This window comes from Phasianus colchicus, chromosome 2, assembly GCF_987193195.1.
Source record: "Phasianus colchicus chromosome 2, bPhaCol1.hap1.1, whole genome shotgun sequence".
Taxonomy (NCBI): Eukaryota; Metazoa; Chordata; class Aves; order Galliformes; family Phasianidae; genus Phasianus; species Phasianus colchicus.
The window spans coordinates 15,817,452-15,829,957 of NC_143437.1; the positions used below are offsets into that span (position 1 = coordinate 15,817,452).

The 12,506-nt window shown below is 49.3% G+C and overlaps 1 protein-coding gene across 6 annotated transcripts in view; it reads left to right on the forward strand.

Annotated features, from left to right (window-relative positions):
• Nucleotides 1–9,502, forward strand: part of TTBK1 (tau tubulin kinase 1) — a 101,714-nt gene extending 92,212 nt beyond the window's left edge. For 4 of the 6 annotated variants that reach the window (XM_090134895.1, XM_031597414.2, XM_090134894.1 and 1 more), the window contains 2 exons: nt 17–1,605; nt 2,511–9,499. In XM_090134895.1, coding sequence (XP_089991021.1) covers nt 17–1,605; nt 2,511–2,937 — 2,016 coding nt within the window. In that variant the 3' untranslated portion in view covers nt 2,938–9,499. Of the gene's footprint in view, nt 1–16; nt 1,606–2,510 lie in introns of all 6 variants that reach the window. The other 2 variants (XM_090134897.1, XM_031597422.2) reach the window with 2 other exon arrangements.
• The last annotated feature ends 3,004 nt before the right edge of the window (nt 9,503–12,506 follow it).

Genomic DNA, 12,506 nt, shown 5'->3' on the forward strand with positions numbered 1-12,506 from the left:
ATTTGTCTTCTGGCAGGCATATACACTGAAGTCATTTGAAATGAATGGTCTGCCCAAGGCGGTGCCTTTAAGTTTGCCTTATCAAGACTTCAGAAAAGACGTGTTAGACTACTGGGAAAAGGCTAAGTTATCCCAGCGGATAAAGAGAGTTGATTTCTCAAATGTTGTCTTGACTGCTCCTTGCAAACCCCTGGAACCTTACCTGGAAATGAATGGCAAAGAGGAGGAGGAAGAAGACGAGGAAGAAGATGAAGACGAGGAAGAAGATGAAGAGGATGTGGAGGAGGAAGGGGATGAAATTGACATGCACAGTGGTTCCAGCAGTGATTTGAGTCAAAAAAGCACAGAGCGCAGCCAGGAGTGCGCACCATCCACTCTCCTGGCTGATGACCAGAAGGGATCCAAGGGTCGAGCTTCCATGGCTGATGGGGACTTGGAATTGGAGGAAGGCTCAAAAACACTGGTGCTGTTTTCACCAGGTGATCTGAAAAAATCTCCAGTGACCACAGACTTGCCTCCAGAAGTTGATCTGGGGACTCTTGCTGCACTGACACCTCAGAGCGAACGGCCGCAGCCAATGGGTAGCCAACTAGATGTGTCTGAGCCAGGGACCTTGTCCTCAGTCCTTAAATCTGAACCAAAGCCTCCCGTGGCAGTGGCTACAGCTTCCTCCCCATTTACCAAAGTTGAGCGCACATTTGTTCATATAGCAGAAAAGACCCACCTAAATGTCATGTCTTCCAGCGGCCAGCTGATGAGGCATGAGGAATACTGCCCTCCGGGACAGTTTGAAGAGGTCATTATTGAAGAGGAACTGGAAGATAACCTGGTGTTGGTAGAGAATGGAAGCATCCATTCGGGATTAGAAGGGGCAGAGACAGAGAGCTGTGCACTTTCTGCTAATCCCATCGAAACCACCTCAGAAACAGTGGGGGAGCAGCTGTCGGTCCCCAATGTAGCAAAGCCTCCTGAGGATAAGGCAGAGTCCTCTGACAATGTGGCAGTCTCACTGGATTTGGAAGAGTCTGCCAAGGTGGTCACAAGAGAGCCTGACCTGGAGAAGCCAGCATCAGTAGCAGAACACCTGAAGCCAGCAGAGACCCTCCCTGATGCTCCACAGCAGGGCCCCAGAAGACCTCTGGGCTCCAGGTATAGAAGTCGGATCCCCATTTTATTCTCTGAGGAGGACACTGGCTCAGATCTTTCAACTTCACTCTCAGCCAAAGAGAGGCTTTATAAGAGGGCAAAGCAACCTGATCTGGCTCGTTTAGTGATGGAGAAGAGACAAAGCTGCCTCCTTAGGCTGGCTTCCGGGGCCTCCTCCTCAGCATCCTCCAGTGACGAGAGGCGGCGAGCCTCAGAAACCCTGTCAGCCACTGGTTCTGAGGAGGACACCCATGACTCTGATGACTCCATCCCAAGAAAGGCAGGGAAGAAAGCTGCCCTCCTGGGGAGAGAAGAGAAACTCATAAGCACAAAGAGCAGAATTCCTCGGCCCATCACACCGGTGAAAACACCGCTAGAGACTATGAAGTCTGAGAGCTCCGCAGCCGTTGTGATGGCAGTGCAATCCAGCTCCCCACAGGATGCAGCTGTTGCCTACAGGTAAGCCCAAAATGCTGAGCAGTGCAAAATGTTGGACCTGCTAAGAAATCGCAGTGGAAGCTGTGCTCACCTTGCACTCCTTTACTCTTTGCTTGACTTGAATGTGTGATCCATTCCCCTTTCTTATATTCACTTCAGATCACTTGTGTATAAAATTCCCACCTCTTTTGTGCTTTGTGGCTCAGTCTGGTCAAAAGGCTAACCCTTTTTCATGTGCTCTGGCATTGAGACCTTCTTCTCTTCCATGATCTCTTTCATTTGGTTTGATACTGCTAATTGCAGATCCCTGGGCACTCAATTCAGCAGCATGTTCACCAAAACCTTGACTTTAAAGGGCCTAGCAATTGCAATTAGGCCTGCAAGGGCTGAGATATCACAAGTTGTGACTGCATCAGCAGAAGAACTGGAGAGAGAGATGTGCATACATGTAGGCAGTGACAGTGATCTGGAGGAGTTTGATCCACTTCCACACAGTCTAAATTCCTTACATATCCCTGTACTTTTTCAGATTCAGGTGAAGGCCGTGATCCCTGTGAGCTGGTTTATCTTCCAGCAAAGTTATTCAGAGCCTAAGTGATGCTCTCATACTCGGACTGTGTTATCTACCTTAAAAGAGATTGCTGCCTTCACACTGCATGTTAAGAAGACTCCAAAGGAGTATGCCCTGCTAAACCATGTCTGAATGTTGTCCCAGAGGGTACTGGTGAATCAGGGAACACACTGTTTAACAGCACTGTTATGGGATGACGCTGAGGTTACTCCAGCTTATTCAAGGCATAACTCCTGTCACTGTGATGCTGGAGATTCCTTGTAATTGTCCCAGCAGCACTGATGCCAAAGCTGCCAGCAGCCCAGAGTCCCCTGCAGTAATTCCTCTTCATCTGTCCTCTTTTCTTTCCCTGTAGGTTGCAGGCACAGAGACCAGCTGGAAATGTCCCAAATGACTACCGAACAATGCAGATACAAAGCCGGCTTCCTCCTTCACCGAGTTCCACATCTCTTCCTCCACGGAGCAGCACGCAGAGGTCCAGCTACACATCCCCTCGGAGCCCTGTCCTTCCTTCCAAAACCCCCAGTGCTTCCCCAAGAAGCCAGTTGCTGCCTCGGAGGGAAAGCCCTTCTCCCTGCAGACAGCATAAGCCAGGGACTGCTCTCCAGCGAGTTCCACCTTCCTCTCGACCTCAGCCCCAGGCTCAGGCCCCGGGGCCAACAGGAGACTCCCTGTCCTCTCCTGGCACGGCCAAAAAACGGCAAAGAGGAAAAACCCAGACTCAGAGTCCAGCAACCAAAGGAAAGCAGGTGTCCCTGGAAAGTAAGGCAGCTGCCAGATAATGATCTTCTGCCAACCCAACAGACTGGGTAACTTCTGCATATAGTATACACTTGAGATGCTGCAGCACAGCCTTCCATGCCGGAACCACGAGTGTATAGCAGTAGCTGTACTTCAATGCTTCACTCACTCTCACCCCACACAGTTGCGATCAGCTCCCACAGGCCTGAGAGCCTCTGAGCCACGGAGCCTTCTTCGAGGGAAACATCCAGTCCTCAGCTCACGCTTGCTAATGCACAGCGACCCTGGCAGCCTGCCTAGTGCCTGACCCCCCTACTCCACAGGCAATCCCCTCTCTCTGTTGGCGATACCTGTCGCCAATACTGACCCTGGCTTTGGAAAGAGGAGTGGAAGTGATGAGAGCCTGCTGGGGAGGAAGGCTCCTGTCCTGTCCTTGCTCTCTCTTTGTTGGGCAAACACCAGCCCTGGCTGCCAACGGCCGAATGTTGGCTCCTCTCCTGCAACTTGTGTTAGTGAGAGCTTGTCACCAGCCCACCTCAGAGTGATGGGTGTGTTGTCACGTGCTGAGAGAAGGGCAGGAGAGGGCTGGAGGAGCTTTGCTCTCCTTTTTCCACAAGGGCCTCTGCAGGCAGGAGTGGGGCACAGGCAGCTCATGTAGATGCTCCTGCCTGCTCCAGGGTGTCCTGCAGAGCTGTTTCAGCAGCTGCCTGTGGGGCAGGTATTGAGTTGAAAGTAGGGATGTATGGGCAGCTTGCTGGGAAATCCAGAGCACTAGCATGTGATGTGGAAGGGAGCACTCTGCAGCCACTTCTGTCTCAGATACCGAACTGTGACCTGTGGAGACCACATCTTCTGACATGGGTGGTTCCTCTCAGCCTGAGTGTGGTTGGTGCCACGGTTCTGTAGGCCACCCAAACACACCTCCATCCTGAAGATGTGAATAGCCACTGGATGCCTTCAGCTCGGGTGCCCCCTGCACCTAAATTCCTTGTGCTTTATTGTCACGCTCTTGGTGTTTGTGAATTTTGGCACTGTCGTTGAAGGTTCCCTTACACAGCAGGGCGGAAAGTAATTATCCTGTAGTATACTCTAAAGCTGCTGCTTTGCAAGGAGAGTTTTGCTGGTACGCTGTGGGTATCCTGTGCATTTCTCATCGGGATATCAGGTTTATTTCCTTCTCGTGCTCAGCTCTTCCACACATTGCCTAACAACCAACAATGTGAACACAAAAGCAAGGGCTGTGCTCTTAAATAATATTACCAGAACGTAAGCTTAGCTCTCACTTAGCACGCCAACTTTTTAGCTCCCAACTAATTAGGGTGGTTTGAAAATTCAAGCCAGGAGGACTGATAACTGCCAGAGCCTGATAAGATCTTGAAATGGTCACAAATTCTTCCCTGCATTGCACAGGGGGAAACAATATAGACCCAAATCCTTGGGGCTTCATGCCATTGTCACAGCTAAAAGAAGTTTTGCATAAGGCAGAACAAAACAATGACTGCTCTGCCCACCCACTCCTGCAGCTGTAACTAGCAGCTTCAGAAAAGATTTGCAGACAAAAAAGCTTGATGGAAGAAGCCTATGGTAATAACTGACTCATTTGAATGTATTTACAGTCACATTCATGGTCATCCAGTCCAAGGAATCGCAAGGTTCTGTTTCAGAGTGGCTCTACAGGAACATGCATGGATCATGAGAGCTGTGACAGAGTGGCAGGGAGAACAGGATACTCCCGGGACATCAGAACAGGGAAATGTCTAGAAACAAGTGATGGGAATTACCTTTCTACACAACAGTTCCAGTGTTGACAATGCTAGGAACTTATTTCATATAGTTCAAAACGTTTGGTGTTTTCCTTAAAAGTCATTCACCCTTGTAGAGTAAGAAGCAGAGCTTCTCATCCGAGAACAAATCCCAGCTCTCATATTTGCAGAGGGGCACTGGGAATTCCACACTCAGGCTGTGGTTTGAGGGACTGAGATGACTTAGCCAATCATGGCAGTGATCCCTCCAAGTTGCAGTCCCCTCCCTTATCTAGGGCAGCTGTTCAGTGAGGTGTCTGGAGGTAGAGATCCAGTGTGACAAGTGCTCTGGTTTGCTGGGTTAGTTTTCATCTGTTCATCCATCAGGTTCAGCATTTGGTCACACAAATGCTTTTGCCAAAAGTGGAAGAAAGAGTAGATAGTAAATTCTACCACTTCTTCTACGGGCATGATGACGTCATGTGAGTTTGGAGTCTGGTCCAACTGCAGCCTAAATATGTCCTGAGAGTTTTGAAATTAGAAAACAAAATGAACCCAAATACACAGATTCTTTCTGGAAATATAAATGGTAATGGCACTCCTATTAATTTGTCAGCAGACTATTTATTTTAGAGTGCTTAGATAATAAGATTTTGACAGTGAAGCCAGATACTCTATCCAGGTCTTACAAGCACATGCCAAAAAGGCATTGAAGGAGCAGGAAACGAGTGCTACAGGGCTATTTACAGAATTAGCAAACCCATTTTGTCATGGGAGGCCAGTGAAGCACAATTATTGTATTTGTTCAAAAGAAAGTTTAAATTAGAACTGTCCATGGCCCAGCTGTACCATATCAAGAAAAAGCTGAAAGAAGAATGCAGTGAATGCTTTCCAGCACGGGAGACAGCAGCCTGTCTCCATGTTGTGTGATAGGGTTGGGCTGATGCTGCAGCTGGATCTGTAGTACTGTCATACACTGTCTATCCTGAGTCATCAGGTCCAATGGCATTGAGAGCTGTCTGGCTGCAGCAGGGTTGAAAGCCAGAGCAGGAGCTGCTGGCTGCTGCCACTGACAGGCTCTCAAGGTTGTTCCTGCATGGCCTGGCTGTCCCCTTGTGTCCCACAGGCTTGGAGATCCAGACCTGTTCCCTTTCCCAGTGGCAAGTGATGCTGTGATGTTACAGGTAAAATGCTTCACATTGCCTCTTACAGTCCTTCACTGTATTATTTTTTACTGAGATTATTTTTTACAGGAGCGTCAGTGCTAGGTTCTTTCAGTCAAGTGATTAAAATAATTTGCTCATTTGCTAAATTTGGCAGTGCAAAGAATCAGGCTTCATGCAAGCACTGCTCAGCAGCCACTAAATGTCAGTATGTTATCAACATTATTCTCAACCATATCCAAAACACAACACCACACCAGCCACTACAAAGGGAGCTAACTGTACCCCAGCCCAAACCACGACTCTTGCTTCCTGTTCCAGGTGTTGGCAGGGGCACTCAGAAAAGCTTCTGCCATGCAAAAGCTGCTCTGGGTCTGTTCACTCTGATCTGTCCTTCAGAGGTGAGCATGACCTCAGGAACTGCTGTCACTTGAGGCTGCTTGGTTTTCTAGAGAGAAGGATTTTCTGGTGAACAGGTGGACCGGCAATGATATTTCCTGTGAAAAGAGCCCTACAAAAGGGGCTGGGAACTGTGGGTCTCTCATCCTGTTCTCTGCCCCACAGACCAGGAGGGCACCTGCCATAGTCAGGTCAAACGCAGCAGATCATGTTTGAGGGGTTGTTCTGCTAGGGCAGATGGCTCATACAAGATGATGTGGCAACGGATGGGTCTGAAGTACAGTTCTTAGCACCGAGCTAGTATGACAGTGGATTGTATGAGCAAAAAGAGCACTGGGGACAGTCAAGAGAGTGTCAGGGGAGGGCACAGACACGTGGCTGGAGACACTAAGCTGGCTTTGGTTGGCGCACGGACACTGGCTTGTCTTGGTGCAAAAGGTGTTTCAGTCACAGACATTTCTGGGTTGTGCTTGGGGTTTGCAAGAGGCAGGACACTTGGCTTGTCCTTTCTAAGTAGAGAGTATTACTATATATATATATATATATTAAAAATTATAAGAATATAATATAAGTAGTGCCCATTATATATTGTGGCTAAAGGTTGAAAAGGACCCTGCAGCCTTCAGAGAGGCACTGTGTATCCCCGCTGTGTGCAGGGCTGTCCCTGTGCTGTCGGTGCAGAATGGAGGAGCAGGGTACCACCACTGAAGCACACGGGAGCTGTGAGGCTCTGCTCACCAGGGGCCAACACACAGTGGTGTGGATGGCCATCCGAGCTGTCATAACCATCTTTGTGTGGCATTGGTCTGGGTCTGGAGACTGAGTGGTGGCCCTTCATTAACACAAGCGTGGTTTACTTGGGGTAACAATGTCTTTGGTGTTACTCCTTTCCAACACAGAGCTATTTTCTCAGTGTAAATCTCTGTAATAAGATGGCTCCACATCTGCTTACAGCCTGGGCAGCTCCAGCAGTAGCTCGATGGCCCCTTAGCACACTTCTTTCTTCCCTGTACAGTTTTCTGTCTCATGGCATGATCCCACCACTATCCCACATGCAAAGACACGGATGTCCACCCGAGGCCTTGATCCACACATCCACAAACTGCAGTCAAATGAATCTTGCAAACACAATAAAAGTCCCTTTGTGGATCTGATGAGTTTGGTTTCCAACGAGCTTCTTCTGGCTTAACTGTAATGTGCCCAGGTTTGATCTGCTGCATTCACAAAGCATGTGGAAACCACCTGGGCACCTGTGATCACGTCTGTTTCCCAGCAGCTGCACACAAGGGAAGAGCTTGGGTTCCTGCTCAGGTCTTTCCCTCTTCTGTGTGCTGTGTCACCAACAGCAGCGTGGGTGCCCATGTGCTCCCTGCTTGTTGGCTCCAGGGTCCTTTGCAGAACCCCAAATGGCTTTTTGCTCTCCCTCAGCCTCTTGCTGACCACTGAAGGGCTGGGACTGTGCTGACCACTGAAGGGCAGGAAAGCAGAGCCTGCTGACATTCAGATAAGTTGACAGCGTCTCCATGAGCTTTGGATCTTGCATCTTTGTGAGGCTAGAAAATAGCCCTGGTTGCAGGCTGCACTGATCCATGGTCCCAGGCATAGCCAGGACACTACGAAATGGCAGCAATTTGCACACTACAGCTCTCCCATCCTCTCATTTGTAACTTCCCTCCTCTACTAAACCTGGTCTGCAGTCACTCTGACCCCTGCAGATCAGTCCCTCCCCGTCTGGGTCTTCGTAGCCCTCCTGGATGTCTGCACAACTCAAGGAATATCTGGCCCCTTTGCAGGCTGCTGCTCTGGGATATGAGGAGCATTTCCCCTTCTATTTCTGGAGCTGCGAATGTCTGCAGAGCAGGTTTAAGGCAGACATTGATGCCTTTTGTGCTAAAAGGAGGAAGGGCGCTACCACAGCAGATCCACTGGGTTCCTGGCAGGGACCGAGGTGTGAGCACATCCTCCCTTTAGCTCCTGAACCAGAATGAGCAGAAGGGCTGAGATTTCAGCTTGCCTCACCTCTGCCCAGCTGCAAGGAGGAGGCAGGGGCTGGTGGCACTCGGGGACATGGCTGCCAAGGCAGAGGCTCCCAGACTGGCATCTGCAGGTGGTGTGAAGAGCTCTGCAGAACATGGAGTTAGGCAAGGAGTCCGCATTTTAAACCAGCCCATGCATGAGAACCGGTGTCAGGGACACTGCTGTCCTGTGCAACCTGGGCTGCTGCTTTTCCGGACAGGAATTGGAGCTGAAAACGCAGATAATTTTGTAAATCTCCTTTTAACACATTAGCATGGGACTCTACACTCAGACATCACAGCTGGCGCACCGACGTTGATTTCCTTCACCTCCAACACAGTCCAACAAAGCCTTTTGGCCCGGAGACAGGACTCTTGCTCCTTGGTACTGTCTGGGAACGCGACTGGGTCCCAAGGCTGAATCTCTCTACATATCTCCTTTGCATTCTTTAGGAAAGCAGCTCGAGAATGTTTACACACTGCAAACAGAATGTACAACTCCGACCAGGAACCACAATCCGGTTCAACTGCATGGCAAATTTCTTGGCCATCGAATCTGGCATGCATCACAGAGGCCCCGTCTGTGTACAGATCCACCTGGCATTGCTCATACCTTCAGATCACGTCTTAAAAAGAATATACGATGATGCCATTTCTTGTTCATACCAGACACGGTTGTCATTAGATTTGTTATTAACGGGGGGATTCTTGATCATGCCATTAAAAGCCTGTCTACCTTTTCACTGGTGTCTTCTCCCATTTATTGGTGTTGCAGAGGGAAGCAGAAAAATCTCACCTGAATTTGTGTCCCTCCCTCCAGCTCAGGCTGCTCAGGGTCCCATCCAGCCTGGCCTGGAGCACCTCCAGGAATGGGGCACCACAACTTCTCTGGGCAGCTGTGCTAGGGTCTCACTGTCCTCTGAGTAAAGAATGTCCTCCTCACATCTGACCTACACCTCCCCTCTCTGTGACTGTGACTAGTGCTGAAATACCTCATTGAAACATGTGAGTACATGGTGTAATCATGGTCTAATGCACTGAGTGTTTGCTTGGAGGCTCCAGATGACAAAAAAAACTACAGGATAAGAATGTAATTTGAAGCAGTCACTGTGACTTTATGGAACTTGACTTTGTTGTGGTGGCACTTTCTTTTATATATCACCTGTCTAATCTTACATATCATTTGACTAAATATCCCCAACACCCTCTTTCCCCTCTGATTCTTTACACCGAGCTGCACCTCTCATAGATAGGAGCTACCAATCCCAGCAGGGCCCCAGCACACAGCTGGGATAAAGCAGCCCTTCCTAACCCAATTAAAGACCAGTGAGGAGCAGCAGCTTGGCCTCCTTTCAATAGGCTGAGTTTTCTGACAGGAGAGCACCTGCAGCTCTTCTCAGCTTTAAAGAACTGTGAAAAATCAATGAGAGCACAGGAAAGAAGAAAAGTGCTCCCTTGGAAAGATAATCTTACGATGACAGGTTTTACTCTTTCTCCCATAGCCCAGAAAGCACAGTTAGTTGGCTTCAATGCAGAATCTAAATCCACAGAAAGAAGCACTGGGCTCTACAAAGCCCATGTCAAGAACAGGCAGAAGAAATCTGGGCAGTCTCCAGAGAAATGCTGAAGTGATTGTCATCTGCATGGTTCTGGCTGATGGAGGAAGGGGTAGGAGGCAGCAGTTAGGCTGGTAGGTGGTTTAAAGAGCAGCATTCCAACAGCCATGTTCCATGGTGTACTCTGAAGTCCACAGGCAGACAGATGGATGGCAGACCAACACAGGGTGCAAAGATGTAAAGACTGTCTGAGAAGACTAGATGTGAAGAAGTTGAAATGAATGGCTGAGAAGGTTTTGAGGTAAGGACCAGCTGGGAATGGCTTAGGAAGAGAGGGGAAGGCTGAGCAGAGCTGTGGAGTTATTGGGATGCAATGAGCCATGTGGGCACGGAAACTCCCCAGGCTGGGTGTTAGACCTTGCTTTGCTTGCTCTGTCATCACGTACAAATCACTCTTGGCAGCCACTCAGCCCAGCTTCTGCTTCAGTGGAAGAAAGTGTGTGACTATGTACTTTTGCACCCACACCTTTACTGTCTGTACAGGGTTTCCAAAAATAACTTTCTAACCAGCACTAAATCCTGCCCTAAGCTCCCTCAACAGCATTACATGACTGTTTTGAGGTAAAACCCTGCTGTTAATTTCAGTTGCAGTATATTAGGGACACTAAAGTGTCTTCACTGCCCTGCATAGCCTCACCTGCCCCTTTTGTGGTCCAGGAGCCTGCTTAAAGGCCTGGGTCCCCTGTCTCCAGCCCCTTCTGTTCCAGACTGGGCTCTGTGGTTGGGCCCATGTCCCAGTTCATCCCCTGGCTGTGCCTGGGGTTGCTGATGGACCTGACTCCCAACCCAGCTCCTCTGGCTGTGCTGAGAGCCTATAGGACCAGCTTTGTTGGCCACTGAAAAATATTTCCTCTCCACCAGTATCTGGCCTTCTGAAACAGAGAAGAAAGATTGCTGAAGAAAATGGTATGGATGTGAAGCTTCTGTTTTCATACTTGAGCAGTCAGCGTGATCTCGCTGCTACCAGTCAGGTCCAAGCCACATGAGACAGGTTCAGGGTCTATAGCCAAGTGGTAGGGCAGAGTCACAGCAGTTGTACATGCAGTGTTCATTAACTACATGTAGTGACCTGCTACGAGAACATGTTTGGGTTAGAGAAATACAGCAGTCAAGTAATATGTTCTTAGCAATTGCAGTGTGAAGAGAAGAGCTCCAGGGGTTGCAGAGCAATGAACTGTAACCTTATTTCTGATGGGGAGGCTGGATTTGCTCAGCAGTTTAAATATGCAACAGCATACCAGTGAGAATCCCTGTTCCTTGCTCTTAGAAGACCAGTGGTGAAGAAAAACGATTTGCCCTTTAGTTCAACTTGAGCTTAAACTGTAACCCTGGAGGGATGGTGCTGTCGGGTGACCCTGCTCCACTCCCACCTAATTTCCCTGCTCCCACCCAAAGATGAGCACTGATACACTCAGTAGTGCAGACTGGGGCAGCATGTTAGTTAACCATGGATGACCAAGAATGCTGCTGAGACAAGCAAAGATCTCCTAAGGCCACAGCATGCCATCCTTTGTCTTATAAGCCTGAACCTGAGTGTTCAGCCACAACCAGAGAGGCCCTAAGAAGAACTGTTTCAGCCCTTCTTATCTCCACCTGCTGCTCTGAAGCCCTTTGTTCTCTGGCCTACTCAGGGCCTCAGGGCAGGTGCCTGCCTGCATAAGCATCCCTGAACATTCAAGACCACAGAATTGCTGTAGGAGGGAGGACTGTGGGGAAACAAGGTAGAACTCTCCAGTCCCACAGCTCCCAGTTTAACCAGCCTTGATATTGCTTCTTCTCTAAGCTTGCTTGTTTGTGGTGCAGAGCCTTTTGTCTGTCCTAAGTGCTAAGGGTGGGCAGCTCCTGACTGACCTGAAGTACCTAGAGCTGCTAGACTTCTTTGTCCCGGTCTCATGGAGTAGGGATTGTCCTTTGAACCACGCTGTTTGTGTGACCCAAGCTGCACCAGCTCTGTTGCTGCACCTCCCCATTTGCTGCATCAAGGCTTTTGCCCAGCAGCTGTGCAATATGCAACTCATAAAGTTACATGTGGTACATACTCCTTGTCAACTCTGACCGTTGATGACAGGTTTCTCCAATTAACTTTCAGCTTCTCAGATGCATGGTTTGCTCTTGTTCTGTAGTGGCTCTGGCTGAATGAAGAGCCCATGGTCTTAGCTAAGAGCACACAATGAATAGAAATGCAAATTAAAGACCCATCTCTTCCAGGAGCTCTTTCTGGTGATGCTGGGAGGGCTGTGATGTGAAACCGCAGTGGCAGCAGTACCTCTGGCCCTGCTGAGGGCTGTAGGTCCCTCATTGGGTTGTTGTATTGATCCCCAACCAGTTGGTCTCCATTCAGAGACACATTTCTCATCTCTTCTGGGTGCCCTGTCCTCTGCATACCCCTTGCTCCCAGGTCATGACTTGAGACAAGCCATACTAAGAACACAGTTGATACACAGCAATCAGGCTTTGGTACTCACAGGCATCCTCCGTGCTGGGGGGCACCACTGCACTCCTGGGGGCCCGTTTTCTGTCCAGCTGTGCAGGCTGGTGATCAGCTCACACAATACAGAGCATGTTGCTGTGCCTGAGAGAAAGCAGAGTGTGATGTCCCCACACCAGAAACAATGGTGCTCTTCCCGCAGCCCTTTCCCTATGTGGCTCTCCTCAAAAATCACCACAGGAGGAAA